The sequence below is a fragment of the Cinclus cinclus genome, chromosome 2 (assembly GCF_963662255.1).
Source record: "Cinclus cinclus chromosome 2, bCinCin1.1, whole genome shotgun sequence".
Taxonomy (NCBI): Eukaryota; Metazoa; Chordata; class Aves; order Passeriformes; family Cinclidae; genus Cinclus; species Cinclus cinclus.
This window is the reverse complement of record NC_085047.1, coordinates 103,422,079-103,443,069: the sequence shown is the minus strand read 5'-3', so window position 1 is coordinate 103,443,069 and position 20,991 is coordinate 103,422,079. Positions and strand designations below refer to the sequence as shown.

The 20,991-nt window shown below is 36.9% G+C and overlaps 1 protein-coding gene across 4 annotated transcripts in view; it reads right to left on the bottom strand.

The window, feature by feature from the left end:
• The window catches only part of CNKSR2 (connector enhancer of kinase suppressor of Ras 2), a 202,976-nt gene that overhangs the window by 106,767 nt on the left and 75,218 nt on the right, over positions 1-20,991 (bottom strand). For all 4 annotated transcript variants that reach the window (XM_062515145.1, XM_062515146.1, XM_062515147.1 and 1 more), the window contains exons 6-8: positions 13,054-13,173; positions 6,215-6,274; positions 1,352-1,420 (exon numbers count right to left, since the gene is read on the bottom strand). In XM_062515145.1, the coding sequence (XP_062371129.1) occupies positions 1,352-1,420; positions 6,215-6,274; positions 13,054-13,173 (249 nt within the window). The remainder of the gene's footprint in view (positions 1-1,351; positions 1,421-6,214; positions 6,275-13,053; positions 13,174-20,991) is intronic.

Here is a 20,991-nt window from a genome sequence, read left to right as displayed (position 1 = left end):
CGTTAGCATTAAGAGAGTTAAGAATCTGAATTTTCCATCAAATAAATGCATTGTCAATGTGCTAAGAAAACCAGAATAAATACCTAGCCAAGTGGAAATTTTCAAGCTGACAAGGCAACTTTACAGCACCATCAGAATTTTTTTTGAAAACTAGCTAGCTAGTACTGAATGTTTAATGATGCGCTTCTTCAGGTGTGTCTACATTTTAACAGCAAAAATAATAATGCTTTAAAATGTTTTTCAAATAAATTGGTGTCATAAGCTCCCTTAGTGCAGAAAAACAGAGAAATTAGTCATCAACTGTACATGAAAAGTAATCATGGGATGCAACACTTACAAAGAAGCTGTATGGCAAAAAAAAAAATTAAAATTCATCCTGAACTGCTCAGATTTATCAGATTACATTTCATAGCTCAAAAAGACAGCTTCTCATCTGTTAAGGTCCACACAGCACAGTATATTTGATTGCAAACTTAACTGGAGGGTACAGTGAAGTATTACCCCAATCTGTGCAGAGGAGCTGACATGATGCACAGTGGCCTAAAGCTGGAAGTGAAGCCCTGTGTGGAATGACAGAACACAACTTCTAACAAATGGCTGCTGCACTAATACCATATATTGGCTTTCACTACTCTCAAGAAACTTTATACTTTGGAAAAAGAATAGCTGCTTTCTATACTGTAAGTATGCCTTTTCTCTTACAAAGCCTTACCTTAGAAAAGGTAAATTAATTTTAACCGTTCACTAATCCTAAATAAAATCACCAGGCACTATCAAATATCTGTTCCCACAAAGAGCAATTTGCACGATACTAGTTTTCTGGACCATCATATCTGAAAGGTTTGTTAAATTTTAAGTTTACAAGTTTAAAACCTGTCTTTAAGTCAATCATCTAGGTATCCATATGGGAATTTCACGTGCTTGTCTTCTTAAAAACCACAGTCTACACTTTCCAGTATATTTGGAAAGTAGTACGTTTTCCAGCTTCCAAGAAGCATTCTTGATCTTAAACCCACAAAGGTACAGTATTTCCAACTCCCTGCATCCCTTTAACCCAAAATTTCCATTACACTTAAACCAACTGTTTATTAACAGTGCACGGGCAAGCAAAAACAGCCTCATAGATCTCCCAAGCCACAGATACTTAGCCTAACTTGGTGTGTCCTGTAATACTCAGATGATCAGGGTTTAGCATAATACTTCAGAACTATGTGGTTTCAAAAGAGAAAAGGAAAATTTAGATGTTAGAAGGAATCATGATTTATAAAAACACATTTTTCTACACAATTCTTCTCTACACCATGCCCCGACACCTCTATCTCCAATTGACACAGAACATAGTTATACATACCACAGTTTGGTGGTTAACTTGAATCACTTCATCCCCAGCATGGATTTTCTTGCACCGATCTGCAGGTGACTGAATTTAAAATAAAAGAGATGATCAAGAATACAGGTCTTACCGGTCATCATCTCTCTTTCAGCAGTATGATTGCTAAGCTATGTAAATCAGGTTAGATTGATAGACATTCTACTGTGAAATAAAGAATTAAAGAAATATTTAATAAATCAGTTTGTTCTTGTTGGAGAAAAATGATATGCACTATTCTACACAATAAAATCACATGTCAAGAAAGGTTTAAATGTATATGATAACTGAGTCCTAAGGAGTTCTTTGGAATTTCATCCTGACAAAACTGCTTTAATCTGCCAGACATCTCTTAAGTCTTGAAAGCCAATCTTTGACCAACTTTTGAACCTACCAAGACTAACTGGCAATCAACAAATAATAAACAAATTTCATAAAACTGTCTTTTTATTCTACAACATTTCAATATGTTGCAGAGAGCTTTAGTAAATTATTGTTCTGCAAAGAGTACACAAGAAGAGAAGATTAGGTTAGGTACAATCTGAGCACAGCAAGTAAGTGAATGGTAACTTTGGTTTTGGAACATTATTAAGATGAAAAAAATGAAACCATCATCAAAATCCTACAGTGATCACACTTTCAAAAAAGCAAAGCAGTTTTGTACTTTGCTTTTGCCTCAAAGAAAAAGTCAGTAACAACAACAACAACAAAAAAAACAAAACAAAAAAAAAACCCAAACAAAAAAAAACAAAAGAAAAACAACAAAAACAAACAAACAAAAAAAAAAAACCAAAAAAAAACAAAAAAAAACCCAAAAATGCCTCTTCCATAAACTGAAAGCCCCACAGATTTTCCCTTCTTCTCTCTTTACAGTAGACCAACTGTTTTCTGAGGGGAATACCTTTAAGTTTAAAGGAAAATAAATTTGTTCTGTTTTTGAGAGTCACACTTTAATTTTTCTCACAATACTGTGGCTGCCAGACGCACTTAATTGACTCCACAGTAGAAGGTGAGAGTGACAGTTCGAAAGAAGAACTGAAAGGAAATGTTGCTCAGGAGCAGATTTAAAAAAAAAAAAGAAAACCAACCAAAAAACCTGTTACAAATTTTATGTTAAGGAGTAAAATTAATTTAGTTTTCTGCTGTGAGAACAACTCATCTAAATAAAATGCTCCAGGCCCGAAATGTGGACTTTTTGTAATAACCTTTGTACTACATCCCCATTCAAAACACATGTCCCACAGCTAAGCTATGACTTTCTAGCTCAATTGCACATAATTCATGGCCTATGTTAAGGAGAGTGTACAAATGAAAAATATCCAAGAGAGCTGAAAGAAGAGTTACTCATGACTCAGTCCTAGCAGACAGTGCACAGAACATCCTAAATCAAACTGGGCTGGAAAGAATGTCATTTTACTTATATAAATAACACCAGCCTTGACATTTTGCTGCTATTTAAGCAATAAAGGTATTGGCCGAGTGACTTGGGGAAAAATGTTATCACTGGTGATTATGTCCTAATAATCTGTCTTCTGGCTGCCATTTCACTACTCAAACTTACTCATTCATAGCTCTCAAATCTTTATAATCCTCCTATGTAATACAACTCTTTTAGCTCAGATGTAGTTACACCTAAGACTTTTAAAATGCAAATGCAAGTGAATTCTATGTCATTACCCTTAAACTCTTCAGGACATCATTTTGATACATCCTTCACTTTACAGTGTCTTAAGCATTTGCAGCTTAAGTCTTGGCAATACAGGTCAAGTTTGCCAAGCCATTAAAACATGGTCTAAGAATCTTCAAACTGGAAAAGTCTATGTTAAAAAAGCCTCATTGCAATTATGCCTCAAATACAAGGTGAGGTAAAATCATTATAAAGATATGTCAAGACTGTGGTCTTATGAAGGGGTGGTAACTCTCTTACTGCTTTTTTCTCTCCAGTAAACAACAGACCTTGCAGTAAAATAGTATCTTTTATCAAGGCTATTTAAGGAAAACAGAGGAGAATCAATAAAGTCTGCTTTTATAGATGTATATGCTGATCATTAAGCACAGGATCCACTCATGAAGTCCTACTAGGAGGAGCAATGTGTGACACACCACAACTACATCTTCATTAGCTGGTGATTTGGTTCAACAGGGAGTTGAAGAGATAGAAGCACCTGCTACTGAGGCTCACACGTCAGTAACTAAAAGCTCTTCAGAATCTGCTTAGATTTATTCTTTAGAATAGATTATTGCCCTTTAGACTAAATGTTGTCTTTCTTGCCATTCCTCTGGCATACCCATGCTGTCTGAAAGTCCAGTTTAAAGCCCCTGAAGCACAATTGCTGCATGCCCACAGTGGAGATTTTGGTACTATTTCTCCTGAAAATCTCTCTTCCCTGTGATCTAAGGGCACCATGCAAAACCAACCAGACCACAGAAAGTGGCGACACTGGGGGCATCCCCTTCAAAGCCACACTCCTGCTGGAGATGCACTGCATGTTATTACTTTAGAAAAATGCTCTTTTTTATTCGAAAACCAAAGGAAAAAATGGTCTTGAAGGTCCCATTTGGTTTGTGAATTAAAACAATCTCTCCAACATGGACTAGATGAGCTACTCAACAAGAAACCTAAACTTCTGTTGGACCAAAACGCCCTTTAGATTGCTACTTCCAAACAAAAGACAGAAGTCATGAACCAGAAAGCTCAGCTTGCTCTGATGCTACAGGGCCATCAGACAGAAGCCCTTACAAGGCAGTCACATGTGAAGAACAGTGCTCTATTTCAGCCCAAGCCTCAGAGCTCAGCTGCTTTGATCTGCAGGGCTCATGTGTCGAGGGAGATGACTCCTATTGCAAACAGCAAGATCCAAACTCTTAATGGGATTTGCAGCTGGTCAGCAAACACCTCAAAGGCCAGACAGAAAAAGCAGAACTGTCATTACAAGACTACTCTCTTGCATTAATGTGGCAAGCACTACCATGATACTGTGTTTAATACAGACACATGTTCTTTTCCAGGATCTTTCCAACAGAAAATTCTGTCACTATCTAACTTGGAAGAGAAGGCTTGGAAATTAAAAGGACACAAAATTTTTGTTAAAATGCAGGAGAATTTGGATTCTTGTTTCCTAGAAGTTAAACTGTACTGCAAAGAATAAACATGTTAAGGCCAGCAGGTCAGATCACACGTGCACCATTGTGATCTTATTGTGGCCATGCTGCTTGGACTTTTCTCCTCCCATTTACCAAAATCAAAACTGTGTGTTTGTGTGTCTGTGTGTGTGTATGTGTGTGTGTGTGTTAAAAAAAAAAGCTAGAAATGGAGACACCCTTCTTTTTCTCTCTTTCCCATTTTCACAATTGCTTTAACACACAGCAGCTTTTTCCCCTTGACAACAGAGTGCAGTTTCTTGTTCTGCCATGAGCACCTCCAGGGTTTCACACTGAGGGAAAGAGTCAGTAACAACAGCAGAAGAGTCATCGTGACTGAAGCTTCCTGACATAGCTTTAAATTATACTCATGAATCACAAAAGATAAGAGTTTTGAGGGAATGCATTCGGATTTTATTTTTATCTCTGCCCCTGGGAAATTAATTCCATTAGCAAGTTATGGAAAGAAATTGTTCCTTCTTTGAGAGATTCAACTGTAAAAATTGCTCTCTTTATTTCATGTATTTTCTAGATTAAGCTCAACTGCAGTTCTGTTTGGTTTGTTTAGTTTTGCTAATTTCACTAATGATGTCTGTAGCTGTAGGCCTGACTCTCTAGAATTTTTAATTTCCTTGAAATTCCTTACTTTTTTTTTTATTCCAAGACAGGTGGAATTTACACAAATTCTACAACAGGCATTATCTATTGGTTATGACCCATGGATATTCTGCCCACAGCAGAAAACAGAAAGAAAAAAGTCTATCAGATTGAAGCTCCTATGAAAGGATGAAAATAATATTTCTGTGTTATTGAGATGTTAACAGAACCTCACTGCAGATCAGACGCAGTGGCTGTAAAGGTCATGTAGGTAGCTTGCACTTCCCACAGGATGACACAGTAGCATGATAAAACAAACATTTCTGACAGTTTCATTTTAAGAAAATGCCATCAAAATCTTTGAAAGGAATTGCCTAAGCCATTATGGAACAGTTCAGTGTTGTTTAGTGATTGTTCCACATTAATTGAAGACCACGGATAGAAGCCTTTTCCCCCCAAATTATAATTTTGCTCAACTCCTGACAGACAAACAGTTCCCTAAATATAGGGTACAAGGGAAGGAGCTTATATTTCAAAGGCTTTTGAAAAAGTCTGTTATGTTTTACTTGCTCTTTAATGCCTTCAGTGAGAATTAGTGCACTAGTAGTAAGTGTTCCTTTCCATAGGCATTACTCAGAAGTTCATGCAGAAATATATGGTTATTTGTCAACGTGAAGGGCTATCCATTTCCATGCACTCACTTATTAAAAATGAAGCTTGATAGATGAAAAATATAAAAGCTGTTTGTCTAATACTGCAGCAAATTTCAGCATTAACAGCCTAAATATAATGCAGACATTTATCTTTAATTCACAGAGCAAAGTAACTCCAAGACATCTGTTTCCTGTCTTGATCAACTAGAGCATTTTAGCTGTCTCGCAAGAACAAATCAAGACTGATTCTCTTGGTCCTTAACTGGGAACAACTCTTTCAGTTCTGAGGTAAACAAGCACAAGCATCTCTGCTGTCCAACATGCCACTGGTCCTTAACAGCCAACCAGCACAAGTTTGCAAGCAAAATGTAGTTTATAGCAAAGGGAAAGCATTAACCACAGGTAAGGTCAGAAAGGCTTCCAGGCCTGAACATACAGTATTAACAATACTTACATTTTCTGTTGTTCCAGTAATTACATGAAGACCATCATATGTTGACTTAATGTACATACCCTAAGAAAAAGACATCATGGGAAAGAATTTTTAAAGTGTTTCACAAACCATCACCATCCAAACAAAACTTGCATATCTCTTAAAGAATCTCTCTTCTTTTTGCTTTCTTTAAGATTTGTGAACTTCAATGCATGCCATGAGGAATTTGTCTCTGCATAAGAAAGTGCTTGTTTTATACACTTCAAGAACAGCCCAAATCATTTTGGCCCTAATTAGCAATAGAAAACTAGAATGCTTACCACAGTTATGTCCATAAATACTCCCCAGGTTTTTTAATACACTTTTTCAACTACAAATACAACAACGCCTTACAAAAAGCCCCAGAATCACAAACTGCCCTAGTATCATCAATATGCCCATTTTGCTTTGAAAACTACATTGAGTTTTAAAAGATCTGGAATCTTCAGTAGTCAATGCTGCAAACACAACTCTCAAACTGCTAACCAGTGCTTGAAATTGTGCCTGCAAAATGGCTGTAAGACCTTCTCATAGCCTCACTCATCCCAATGAACACTTCAGCTGTAAAACTCAAGGATGAAAAATTCAACGTCAACTTTTTTAGCTTCCTTACTTCTTTCAAAAAAATATGAAAAAGGAGGCATAGCTTACGAACAGACAGAAGCTCCTACATGGGTAATGCAAGACAATGTCTCAAATATGCCTTTTCACCAACCCTTAATTTAAACATTTTAACAGCATCCACTATGACATTGAGAGAAAGAAAAAGGAGATATAATTGGCATATACTGAGCATTCAGCAATTTCTGAGGAATCTCCTTTCCCTCAACCACTTTACAGAAAGCAGGTAAACATTCAGCACTTTAGTAAACATCCTCTCCATAACCTGCTTTTACTTTTTTGTAATCAGAGTGCCACAGAGAAAAACCTGTTCCTAGCTAAGGACCCCAGTGCACTCACTGGTGAGTAAAGTATGGCAAAAAGGCAAAGAAGCCGTAAAAAGTTGGACTAATCTATGCTGGAAACAGAATTGGCAGACATTTTGGTAGCAGACATGAGGAAGTACACATAAATTAACAAACTGGATAATATTCCCAGTAAGACAAGCCAGGGAATTCCTGAAGCCAGGCTTCTGGATAGGGGCTCAAAAGTGAACTCCGATTTTGCTCTGCGTAATTACATAGTGCTAATCACATCAAACTGCCATGTTCAGCTGCCACAGCTAGAAGGCAAAAAATCCAGAATCTACTTATTACTACACAGTCAGAAACTCCCAACATCATCCTTCAACTCCCAGCTCCTCTATGTACCTTCAGCAATTTGTGCATTGATTGGCTCCATCACACAGCTTTTACTTATCTCAAATACAGAATGGCTTTTTCATACTTTTATCCTCACAACACCCCTGTGAGGTAGGGAAACACTAATGATATATAGACATCTTAACACTAATATACAGATATCTTAGAGAAAGCATAATGAGCCACACAAGAGGCTATGTTGGTATCTGTTCCTTGGTACACACACCTACCCTCAAGCCACCTCTAACTGGGGCCTCAATCCCTCTCAGGATCCACATCTAAGTCACTGGGGGACACACCCTGCAACACTGCAAGAGCAAAAATCACAGTGACCATGGTGACAGGAACTTTGAGTCAGGTCCCCAAACTGAACAATTTCTGAAGAAAGCCATATCTTTAATTTTATTCACAGTGAGTTACTGCTTTCAACCTTAAACATCAGGGTGAAAGCCGAGAAAAAAGTCTCACAGTTAATGGTTACACAGTGCTTAGTTTTGTGCAAAGCATTGTTCCAAAGGATAGGAAGTGCATCCAAGTGTGCCACCATTCCAGAGGACAATTCACATCCAATCTAGTCTTTTTGATAAATTTAAAAGACTTTGAAAATGCAAAAGAGGAGAAAGAACCTTTACAGAATGTTCTTTAAAGGCTAGGATCAAGATTTTGCACACATTAAGGAAGAGAGTGAAAAAGGAAGCTGAAAAATGTCCACCCTAAATTCTATTTTTTCCACATGTGCAAAATTAATAAATGTTATATTAGTACCATGTCACTTAATTTTACAAGAGACAACATAATTCTTGATATAACGCAGCTTTTAAATGAGGAGAGGTAACATTTTGCAACACAAAAATGAACCCCTTTCATCCATGTTTCTCCACTCCTTGTTTTAGGTGAAAAATACATGGGAAATGGTGAAGAGAAGAGAAGAGAAGAGAAGAGAAGAGAAGAGAAGAGAAGAGAAGAGAAGAGAAGAGAAGAGAAGAGAAGAGAAGAGAAGAGAAGAGAAGAGAAGAGAAGAGAAGAGAAGAGAAGAGAAGAGAAGAGAAGAGAAGAGAAGAGAAGAGAAGAGAAGAGAAGAGAAGAGAAGAGAAGAGAAGAGAAGAGAAGAGAAGAGAAGAGAAGAGAAGAGAAGAGAAGAGAAGAGAAGAGAAGAGGATTTCTGGCTTACAACTGTTCGATCTGGAATGGAAATAAGAATACCACAGACATTTTCAAGTTTTTCCCTCTCTGCCTCCTTGTGGCTGAACAATATCAATTGTACTTTTAGCAATCAAGAACACAGGGGAGATCAGTGTGTGTTCTGTCCATTTGCACTGAAAGAAATTGGTAGATACAGTCTTATGTATTCAAAGATAAGTCCCTAAGAATTTACAAGTATCAGTTACACCAGATAAAAGGAAAGATAATTCAGTTTATATGACTAAAATAACCATAAGATAATCAATCTGTTAATCAGGAATAAATGTATGCCTAGATGAAAAAATGAGTAACTCATGCTTAATTACGTAAGAGACCGTCCTCATCAGTTATGGGTAGAGCTCTAATTTCAAATCAATCATTACAATTTATCTTGGTGATTAAGTTAAGGGTTAGAAGAGACCTTTTGTGCTTTTTTCTTTTTTTCCTCCTTTGTTTTGTATATATTTTTTTCAAACATGAAAACAAAATGTGGTATATTTTTAACATATTTTATGTATATATGCATATTTTATGCAATGCTGGATGGAAAAGGAAAGAATATACTAATTTCATTTTATCAGACATGTAACTGAATTTTTACTTTCACTCCATTTTCATGGAACCCTCTGAAGTTGCACATGCTTCTTTAACCCCAAACGGCTCTCAGAATGCTGGACTTTCCCAGCTCTTCCAGTATTTCAAACTAAAAAATTCAGGAGAAATATGAGGAATAGTAGTACACTGGAATCCTGGAAAGGGAGTAAACAGTACACTTTAATCAGCTGCCACACCCTGCTGTATCTATGACTTGAACTTTATGAGCAATTTTTTACATGACAAGCTTTGTGTTTGCTTCAGCAGGCAAAAAGGAACCCTGAGCAACCACTCTCACGTTCTGATGAGTTTACCTTTGCATTTCTGAACCTTTGAAATCATATCACAGTCACTTACCTGACTAGGATTAAAATTATTATATGAACAGGAAGCAACTGAAATTCAAGATTAACCTTTGGTACAGTTCTCTGATAGTCTGTTCTATATTAAAAATAAAGTAGAAAGCTACTGTTGCAGAAAAACTACCCAAGAAAAACTTGTTTTTCTGCTTTTTGTCTAAATACACTCACTGTTTTCAGTCAAGCAGGAACATTTTTCATGAACAAACATACTACCTAAGATAGTCAGTTTTGTCTCTGTATATCAGTAATGCAAAAACATACAAAATTAAATTCTGCTTACTGATACAGATGAAACAACTTGCAAGTCCTCAATGAAAAGAAAAAAAAAAAGAAAAAAAAAGGATTACACATGGGAGCATGTTGGTGATTGCCAAGTTGACCACATTAAACCATTTTAAGGCTTTTTAAATAACTTTCTACCATGACAACTCTTTTCACCCTTATGCACAGCCACTGCAGTCTATATATCTTTCCCCAGTAGCACTCACTGGAGAACATATGAATGCAGCCAGTTATAAGAGACAAGGACAGAAAGAAAACAAAAAAATGAAAAAAACCTCAAACAACAAAAGCAATACCAAATCCCACCCATAACATTGCTTTACCCAGTACACAAGAGGTTCCCCACATCACAACCTAATAGCATTTTCTGCTTGACAGGTTTAGCTGCTTGAAAGGTTATTTAGTCATAGGTGTTAACTAGCTGTAATATCTGTAAGACATGGCAACACATTTACTTGTTTCTTCTGCATTCAGGTATTAGTCTGAAAATTTACAATTACCTCTGACAAATACTTACATTTCTACATGAAAAGACCAAACATAGTGAAGGAACTATTTGTGCCGATTAAAATATTCTAATCATGCCAATCTTCTTCAAGTTGTAAAAGCTTCAAGCATTTTCATAATTCCATCATATATTTACCACTGAGTTTAGGGAAACAGCATTGTTTTCCAACCTTTTAAATTCCTTCTCATCTCCTTTCTTTTCCTCTTCTCTTCCAGATTTACTTTAGCTTCTTAGCTATTGAATATGAGATGGTAGATATTCTGTTTATGATAGGTGACAAAAAAATCTTCCCAGTTAGCAGCCATCCTTGTCTTTTTTCTTCTGCCTGAAGTATTTCCATTTTTATAGAACATTTTATTTAGTGATTGGTAAAGCCAGCACAGAACTGTCACGTGGGTCAAAAATCTACAGGAAAGTTGACAATAAACCAGTTTTCCACCTCCATCATTGCACAAATCCTGGAAGAAGGTCCAGAAATGATTGAGCTTCACATTTATCCCAGTGTTTCTGATGTGCAGAGAACATTCACAACTCCAAGCTCCACCATCAATTCTTAAACTGAGACCCTCAGCACTCAGTGTGTACTGATGTTCATTCACTGCATCTTAACTCAAAGGTATTCATTCAAAAAGCAAAGAAACAAAAGCCCAAGAACTCAAAAGCATATGAAGCACCAAGAACCACATGACAAAGGGGATCTGCTGGCATGACTGGTGCTGTTACAAAGGGAAGGGGATGATTTTCATTCTTCCAGCATGAATCCACCATCCTTGGTGCCTGCTCTGGGAGAGCTCACAATCTAGAGGAGACAGCACAATGCCAAGGCAACACAATAGTGGCACAGAGGCAAGGAAGAGGGGAAAAAAAATTACTGTGTCAAAATGGCATTGTATCCTTCTAAGGCTTGTACACTGAAAGGTTGTTATTTTCCTTTTTTCAAAAAACACATAGAATTATTTTTATGACAATGACATCAAGACCCTGCTAAATTGGTTCACAAATATATAAAAAGAAAAAGCCCTCCCTTGAAGAGCTTCCAGTTTAAACAGACAAGACAGACAGAGGGTGTAAAACAGAGACACAGAGAGGGAAAGAGATTCTCTCATCAGCTACCCAGCAGGAAGAGACCCATGAAACACATTCTTATGTACAAAAGTACCATTCAACATTTCTGAGTCCCTGGGAGCATATACCAACCTACAGAAAGACTTAAATGACGGGGAAATAAACAAACAAAAAAAACCCCAGCCACAAGACAGAAAGAAAAAAAATTCAAGTTCAGATAAAAATGGACAGCACTCATAAAATGGTGATCAAGAGATAGAGGAAGAAGATTTTCTCATTACAATAGAAGAAAGGATTTCAAAAGGTTGACTGCAGTGAGGTGGTAGAAGAGTTAAATTTCAGGGGAAAGGGAGGGAGAGGGAAGGAAAGAGGGAGGAGAGAATCCATGAGAAGCTGAAATTCTGAAGGACAAGTTTAGAATGGATTCAGAGAGATAAAAAAGAAAGCCAGAAGAGGAAGAGAAAACAAACTGCAGACTAAAAAAAAGGCTGGGGCCATATTTACTCATCCAAGTGTTTAGGGTTTTTTTCATATTTTAATTGCAACTTTCCAAAGAATGGAAAATTAATTTAGTGTACAATTGCTGTAAAAAACTCGGCATACTAACTTTGCCAAGAAAAACAAATCAACCCAAAACCCAAACAAATCAACCTGCAAACCAAAATATTCTCCAAAACTACAACATCCAGACAACTTCAAAAACCTGCTGCAAAGAGTACAGCAGTCCTCCCTCAAGACTATTCAAGAATACGGAATGAGAATAAGCTTGGGCAGAAGTTGCAAAAGCTATTTTTTTAGACAAAAAATGTTTAACTGTATTCTGGACACCTTCTTTTCTACCTCCAAAAATTTTGGGAACAGGCATTATTAATGATGTAAATAAAGTCATACATCTGGAACTGTTACCAGTGTTGGCTTTTTCCACACAGCAGGTGTTGGATACTTGAGCAAACAAGAGATCAGCGATCAGCTCTTGAACAACCAACATAGGATGGCTGCATTAAGAGCTTTTACAAGCACCTGATTAAGAATGCAGACTTCTTGCAGTAAAATACAATGAGTTACTTATCAGCAGTGCTGTGAAGCCCTGGAATAACTTATAAAATAGCTTTATATCCCCAAGATACTATGAAACATTTTCCAGAATCTGACAGGTTTTGTGCATAAGCCCACGCAAACTTCTTGGTTGAGTTGATCTTAGTAATTTAAGTCCCTTCAGACTTCAAGATCCTAGAACAATCTGAACCATTTTTCAGAAGCTGGTATAAATGGCAAGAACTTCTTACTCATTTCTCCCTGTTCACTGAACTCTGCATACTTCAGCCAGCTTTACAAAATACTTCCCTGTTGGCGCAGCTGCATGAGAAACCACACTAGCATGAGGAATCAAACTGTTTTCAAACTTTAAAACAGAAAATGCTAAGATGTCCTATTCATTTTCATATATACAACTTATTAAAAAAAAAAATCACTTTCTCATCCTGGGTGATGGGTTTGATTGGGTTTGATTAACTGCGTACTTCTTACCAGCCCTTCACTTGGCTTGATATTTGTAAGCTGGATCACTTCAAGGTGGGCAGACTGGGAAACCAGGGGATCAGAAGAGAGTGAGATAATGTGATCACAGACGCCAGAGAGAGTTTTACACTAGGAAAGAAAAAAAGAAAAGAAAATGTCACAATAAGCATACCATTGCTAATTATTTGAACATCAATATACAGTTTAAATCACCATGTGTTTCAAGTACATACAAGGCAGAGGGGGAAAGGCTTCAGGCAGCAATACAATACAAAATACATTATCTGTGATGACCCTAAACCAATAGCACCAGACCAGGGAAGAACAGGAGGCTTTTTATACGAGCAGAGACAAAGAGGGGTTCCCATGCACTCTCAGGGATAGATGCCCTGCTCAGGCACAAAGGCAACGTGTGATGAGTTCCCACCCTAGTCACATCTTTTGCAGACAGTAAGTGCCTCAAAGCCCACTGATTTCCACTGAATGTGCAGCTGTTCAGCACAGATGAAAACCTGGCTCTTAATGATGACAGGTAACCCCATTAACTCTGAAGTTGACTCTTAAACATGCTAATTGTCTTTGGACTGCATTTCTCATGTTCTACAGCTGCCAAACATGATTCACTATTGCAGACATGACCATTAAAATAAATCACCACTTCACAACAGGATAACTCTTAAGCCAGTTATTGTTGGCAGCCTCTGTAGCAAGACAGAAAAGATTTCTAAAAAGGCTGAGACTGTGAAATTGGTACTGTTTATCTCCTGATCTCTCTCACTCCCGGAACAAACTCTTCTCAGAAGCAGGAAAGCTGTGAGGCTTTCCTATCATTCCCTGTAACAAAGTGATTTTTTCAGAGTTTCAATGTTTTCCAGGAAGGCCCCTGTCAGGAACTTTAAACGATTTCTCTGTTCAGTTTTCCCACACATTTCTTGTCAGCAAATTCAGGGATTAGGAAATTCTTCTGGTCCCAAAACTGGCATCTCCAAAAACAATTAAGAACCACCTTAACTACTCTGAAATTCAAAAGATGAAAGCTAACCAATCTCCTCAAATAACTGAAACACAACTGCACACAACTGTTGCACCAATCAATCTTCAAAGATTCTAAAGTATAGTTCTTACAGTAAAAATATCTGCAACAATGCTATGGCAAAGTAATGCAAAACTGGATATAACCTCCTGCCAAATCACCATTATAATTCCAAATGGAAAACAACAAAAATCTTATGTAAAAAGTAAAATTTTAAAAAGTGATTAAAAACAAAACAAAACAAACCCCAAAAAACAAAACAAACAAAACAACAACACCCACCACCCCAAAACCCACAAACAACCACAAATATCAAAAAATTACCAATGACAATGAAATCTTAATCCTGTTACAGACCAATATACATTTCTCCTCTTCAAAGTATTTACAAACAGTTGAAAGTTTAAGTTTGTGTACAGATCACTTATTTTGGAAAATAAAAATTGGAACCAAATGGAAAATATAACAAAATTTATATTACCAACATGACCTTCTTCCAGAAAAAAATACTACCTTCAAGCACAGCCACATACATGATGCAGAATCATTAATGTGCAAAGGACACCAAGAAATACATAAAATGAGGTTAAGAACTGTTTGTGCTTTACCTGAAGTACAAAAATAGTGAAAGAGAACTTTATTGAAATTTAAGCTTAATGGCTTTTGGATACATGAAAATTGTTTTGAGCTGACATTTTTAAAAGATAAAATTATATAAAATTACATAATAAAAATGAAACCTTAGATTTCTATTTATTTGTGGTTTTAAATACAGTGTTGGCATGTTACTTCTGTTTCTGCACTGACAATAATTGAAAAATTGCTTAAAAAATCAAAGAACATTCAGCTATTTCTGCAAAACGAAGAGACCCACATTATAAATTGTTCTCTGCAGATGAACATGGAGTTTTCCATATCTCTTTAGACTTGTAGTCATCCACCTATTCTTCCTAATTATCTCCTCTAAATGTATGGAGTTCTTTGTAATTTCAGAGAAACTTCTGTTTATAGTGAATTTATTTTTTTCTCCAATTTTCAACTCTTGCAGTGCAGACAGATGCCAAAACACACAGATAAGGAGTGTTCCTACCACTTAAGACAAGGTACAACATTTCACAGATGTGGTTCCTCATTAGAAAACCTGTTCCCAGCCACACTGACAGATGATGGGGAAGGGACAAGTTGGGCAAGTCCAGTATGGCACAGAGCAGAAGCCTAAGCTGAGATGCACTGAACAGCCCCCTGGAGCAGCTGCACCTCTGCCTCCCCATGGGAGGGGTACAGACAGTCTATAAAATAAAGCCTGTGGGGATTAGCATTCCAGTACAGTTACACTGGTTGCAATCCTAAAACAAAGTGGTGTGAATATTCCCAAAGAGAAGCTCTGGGAATATTGGGTGCCAAAATCAACAAGTTCCTAGGATAAAAAAATCTGCAATATGCTTCAATGCATTTCTAAAAGACTACTGTCTTTTAGGTCTCACAGCTTTCTTAGATACTCCCATTGCAGTCCAACAGCACATTATCCCTATAAACTATTATACATTTAAATGTTTTCATTAAATATTCCTTGGTTAAAGAGTTGAATTGTAATTAGGATCAGGTATCTATTTGGCTTACGTTAAAGACAAATTTTCATGAACTCTGAACTTGTCCAGAGAGAGCCAGGACAACAAGGAGCAGACACTTACACAGCAGATATTCTCTGTCCACTGCCAAGGCAGGGTACACAGGCCCTCACTGGAAACAAGTCCACAGGCTGACACAGGCAAAATAATGCATTTTTCCTTGCCTTTACTCTCAGGAACATCTCGTTCTCAGTTCGTGTTGATAATATGCTAATCAGCATCAACTGGTGTACAAACAAAACAGTCTCTTCACCCGGAGCGTGTTTCCTCCCCATTCAGCATCCGTATGGAAAAAGACCTTGGACCTATTCAGCGGATCAGGGCTTTCCAAGGAAAAGATGTTGCCACATGGCAAAGCACTCAAACAATGCACTTCAACTCATTTTGTTCCTAACAATTATTTCTCAGCAGAATTATTCAGGACAATCTGTATTGTAGACATGTTGTTTAGTTCAGCTTAAATCCGATGGCAGTCACCTTTTCTCTCAAATTGACACTACCTTTGGATGCTTTGTAAAACTACACTTCTGGTTATGAAAACATTGTTAATGAGATCAGGATCCTTTATGCTTTGTAAGTGTTGACTGCCTGCTGCAATGCAGTATTTGTTACAGTAAGACACACAGGAAGCTGAGGATCCAATTGCTCCCACAAAAAATCAGCAGGCATTAAAAATCTTCAGCTTTTTTCAAGCTGCACTCAGCTCCCGGTGTGCAAGGTATCTGCCCACAGGGAAAACATTTGTCCAGCCCAAAAAAAAAAGCAAGTTACAAAAGATTAACTGAGAGAAACCAACAGATAATGGCATTTTCTCCTTTTGTCTCATGGTCCTTGTTCTCACTGTAAGCCTTAAAACGATGATTTCAGTTCTCCTTTGCAGTAACTCATCACTGCACTTCAGTAATAAATTCTCCTCTCTATTCAAGTGACACACTTATAATTGCAGATTGAAGCTACACCACAGTCTTTATGTGCAAAGCTGAATGATTCAAAGGAGAACAAAAAATATCACCACACAGCACCTCGTTGCTTGGTAGAAATTCAAAGGGACACATTATGTTTCCCTCAGTAGGCAACTTCTTTATGCCTCAGAACATGAAGAAAGAAAAATAATACTTAGTTTCTACCTGTATTTTTGGACTGTAAGGTACCAATTTCTAACAGCTTTTCTCACAATTGCTCCTTCTTTCAGCCAGGGGGATGGGCACCTCAAGGTGACTGAATTAGATTTACATCTGTTCTGATTCTCAGTGGCTACTTCAGTTTGTGCTGGGAAAACATCTGTCTTCTGCATCAGAGTGAAGCATCTACCTATGGATACAGCTTCAGGGGCCTTTCCTCAACCTGTCCATCCATTGTCTGCTCAACTTGGGCAGCTCTAGGGTCACCAAGCATTTCTGGCCAAGCAAACAGACTTTGGTTTGTCCCTGCCCTTCATTTTATCCAGGCTAGTGACCAAGTTTAACATCCACCTTGGCAAGTATTTGCAATACTGAAACATCCTGGCTTAAACATGTTCCCAGGACTGATGGCAAGAAAAGCACCAGCCTCTCACCTTAGCAGCCTCACCTACAGCATCTGAGTGAGGAACAGGATATCAGTAAGACAAGTGGACTTTCAAGACTAACAGCAAGAAAAAACGTTAATGGATAATGTTAAGCTTAGTCTTAGGTTAGTTAGTTACAGCTGCCCATGATGAATGAAGTCTAATTAATTAACTTAAACCAAATAATTATTAACCAATTAATTTTAGTCCAAAACAATTGCTATATTGTACACAACACATCAGTAACTCCACCAGTCTTAAAACCAAGCAGGCCTGAACATGCACTGGTGCATATATGAAGTTTGAACAGGGAACTACATCTGCTTTTGGCTGCAAAAAGAGAAGCTTCTATTAAACTGAGGCTTCTTCAGTTCAATTTGCAAGGTATAGACTCTTGAAAGGCTGAAGGTGGTTACTTTTTCTTGTTTTTTTCCCAAGACTATAAAAATGATACCTTTGAAAATGTATTTTTAGTCCATTATACTTATGTAACAAATATTCAAATATAGTGGGCAGGAGCAAATTATCACAGTGGTTTCAACAAAGCTCTTGGAAAAAGAGAACATTCTGATCCATTGCTTGTTTTTTTTTTTTCTTTTTCAATGTAGTAACTCTTTTTAAATTTACATAGCTCATTAGTTTTTGAAAAAACTTCGGAATATTAGCTTCCCTCTGCAGATCACCTTTTACAGTTTTCCAACTAAAAAAAATTTGTATTTTCTGTATGCAGGAAATGCAGCCTAATTTTTAAAAAGTTAAACTCCCTAAGAAAACAGTACTTTTTTTCTCTTATGGAATTAAACTGAAAAAAGTTAAAAGAAAATTTATTGAAATTTTTCAGTTAAAACCTATTATTAATCTGACTGAAGCCTAGCTTCTACTTTCTATAATTAGTTCTTCTAGCTTTGCTCTCCCTTTAATACTCTACTGCTTCACATGGATTAATCTGAACTGGGTATTTCCATCAAATGCAGCCTTGAACCGCTGGATGGAACCAATGAATTATTCTTCAAGTATTTTAAAGCTCCAGTCAGAATTTTGCAATGATTAACATATAATTCTCCAAATAAGCAGATATAAACTGATAGCCTTTTAAGCTGAGCAGTTTTCCAAATACTTTCTCAAGCTAAATCAATATAAGATTCTAAATATGAACTAGCAAAAGCACACTAATTTTCAATTTTTAAGCCAGCACTACACCTATATCTTATCCTTTCCTATTTAGGCCTTGTGTATTATTAAACCTGTTCTTCTGCCATCTTCTATTGCCATCTACTTCTGTTGGTATTATTTTCTAGGGCTATTTCCTTTCTGTTTATATAAAAAGATATGATTAGCATTATTTAAGTATTTATTTATTACACTGCTTACTTAGTAAAAGCAACCCTGGAAAGAACATACTGAGAAATTATGCAGCAGAAATATGAAGCATTTCTCTTTATTCATGAATATGTCAGAATTTTAATGAGCAAAACCCAACACATTATTCCTGTATGCTTCTTATTCCACAGAAACCCAGTGTTTCTATTAATGAAGTCACATTAATAACCCCCACAAATCTCTAAGAAATGTAGGTGTCTGTAAGTTTTTTCAACACCCCTACAGTTCTAGGACAAAAAATTATAGAAAAGACATTTTTTCCCCAGACACACTTTGAAACTCCATTTAGAAGAAATAAACAAGTTTAAGTAGGTAATTTCCTTTAAAACTTCATAATTTTTCAATCAGACCTTTTTCCCTTAGATACATTTCATGTGTTTACTTGAATAACAGAGATTAGTTTACTGCCTAACCTAACACCGTAAGTGACAATCAAAATGCTTTTTTAAAGCATTTAAAACTCAAATTGCTTGGAGCAAACAGAAATATTTTTTCCTTAAATATAAGCTGAAGCTATAGAGAGAGTTCTGTCTCTACAAAACACTATTCCTTAAAAAAAAAGTCCTGAGAAGCTAACATGTGAATACATAAACTGACACCGAAACATGCCATCTGTGGACAAGGTGATTCAGCAACCTCCATACACCCATACTGTCACTTCTGAAGGAAAGAGGGCATTCATTTGCTTTTTCAAAAAAAATAGTGCTGCAAGAATATGAGCACATGAGCTATTTTTTGGCCTTACCTAATTAAAACAAACCAATCAGTCATTTATTTGAGGATCTTGACTACTTCAGTGTGCTTTAGAGGAAGCCATGAACACTCAGTGATTGTTAACTCTGGAGCTTTCCTTGTATGCATTTCAACACTGGAAACATGGTCTCACATCCCCACTGTGCCCATGCATTCTCTTGCTCCCCAATTTTCCACAAGGTAGGCTCACTCCAGGGGAAACAGGGCAGCATCCCCACAGGAGAACTGTGCTAACAGAGCTTCAGCTCTTGAACCACAGCATGAATCAAAAAAAAAATCCCTTTTCTGTTCCATGGACAATGCAGATGTTCAACTCAGAACACAAAAATCTACCACTTTGATCCAACAGTTTGCTCCTAAGGTGGTAAATATCTTGGTGTCCTGACAAATAAGAGTACACAATTGTCCTTTAAGTCATATATATTTTTCCATTTCTGTAGCTCTAGTTCTATTTTACTTATGTAAGAAAGATTTCTTAAAATTTGACTTCAGTGTTTCCTAAGAACAATACAGATTCCTTGCAATAAGGATTTCCTTATGCTAATTGCATGAAATGCTAATTCATCTTTAGTCATTTCCTTTCACGTTTTTGAGGAACTTGTTTCCTTGTGTCATAAAGAGTAAGTGGTACATGAAATTACATGGGATGAGCCCACAGGTTTGAATTCAACTTCTTGTCTAAGTCAGATCAGCAAACACTGCTTTGTTTGTATCTGATCATTCAAAGACAGTTGGTTGGGATGCTGGTCAAACATCACTTCAGATGGGAAATGGACACTGAAAATGGACTTGGAATAGTGTGATCTTAAAATTTAAAAAGAGAATTGACTTTCCCTCCTACAATATCGGTGCACATGTCCTCTCAACCTTTCCTAGTTCTCCCAGTATTTCTTACTTGATGTTCCTTCTACACCTTTCCCACAATTTACTGCTATTATTTTTGTATCAGAGAACCCTATTCTGACTGTTGAATTGCTTTCTTCAGATTGTCTAATGGGCTAAACCCACACCACCTTTTTCTGTCTTCCAAGAAAAAGGGCTAGAGAGAAATGTGACTGCTTCCAATTCCAACTCTATCATCAGCCTTTCAACCTGCACATGTAAAAAACTACCTTTCAAACTGAAAATATGATCTCAAATGCCATCATTTAATTATTTAGTCACAGATTTACCTCTTTCAGCAATTGCTTTTAGTCAGCCTTTTCCACATGAAATCCCACTGATCAGCTGATAAGCAACATGGTCAGAAATAATCCAAGTTACATGTAACACATAGAGTTCATATTTAATCCATGTAGGATTATTTTTAACCCACAGCTTCACTAAGACATTCAACACTCTGCTCATTCTCATGTTTGCTTTCAAGTTTGAGCAGTGGTCAAAGAAGGTATGCCTATACCTATGCCCACCTTTGACCACAACGAAGTTACTGCAGACTAAATAAATAAACCTACAAGACTCTGAATGATGTAAGATAACTTTTGAAACCTGTATCGATTTTGTGCACACATGTGTATTAAATTAATCCCTCTCAGTTTCTTCAAACTTGTCTGCTGATGACTGTATGAAGTGATACTGCCTCAGTTCTAAACTCTGGCAGCTTTCTT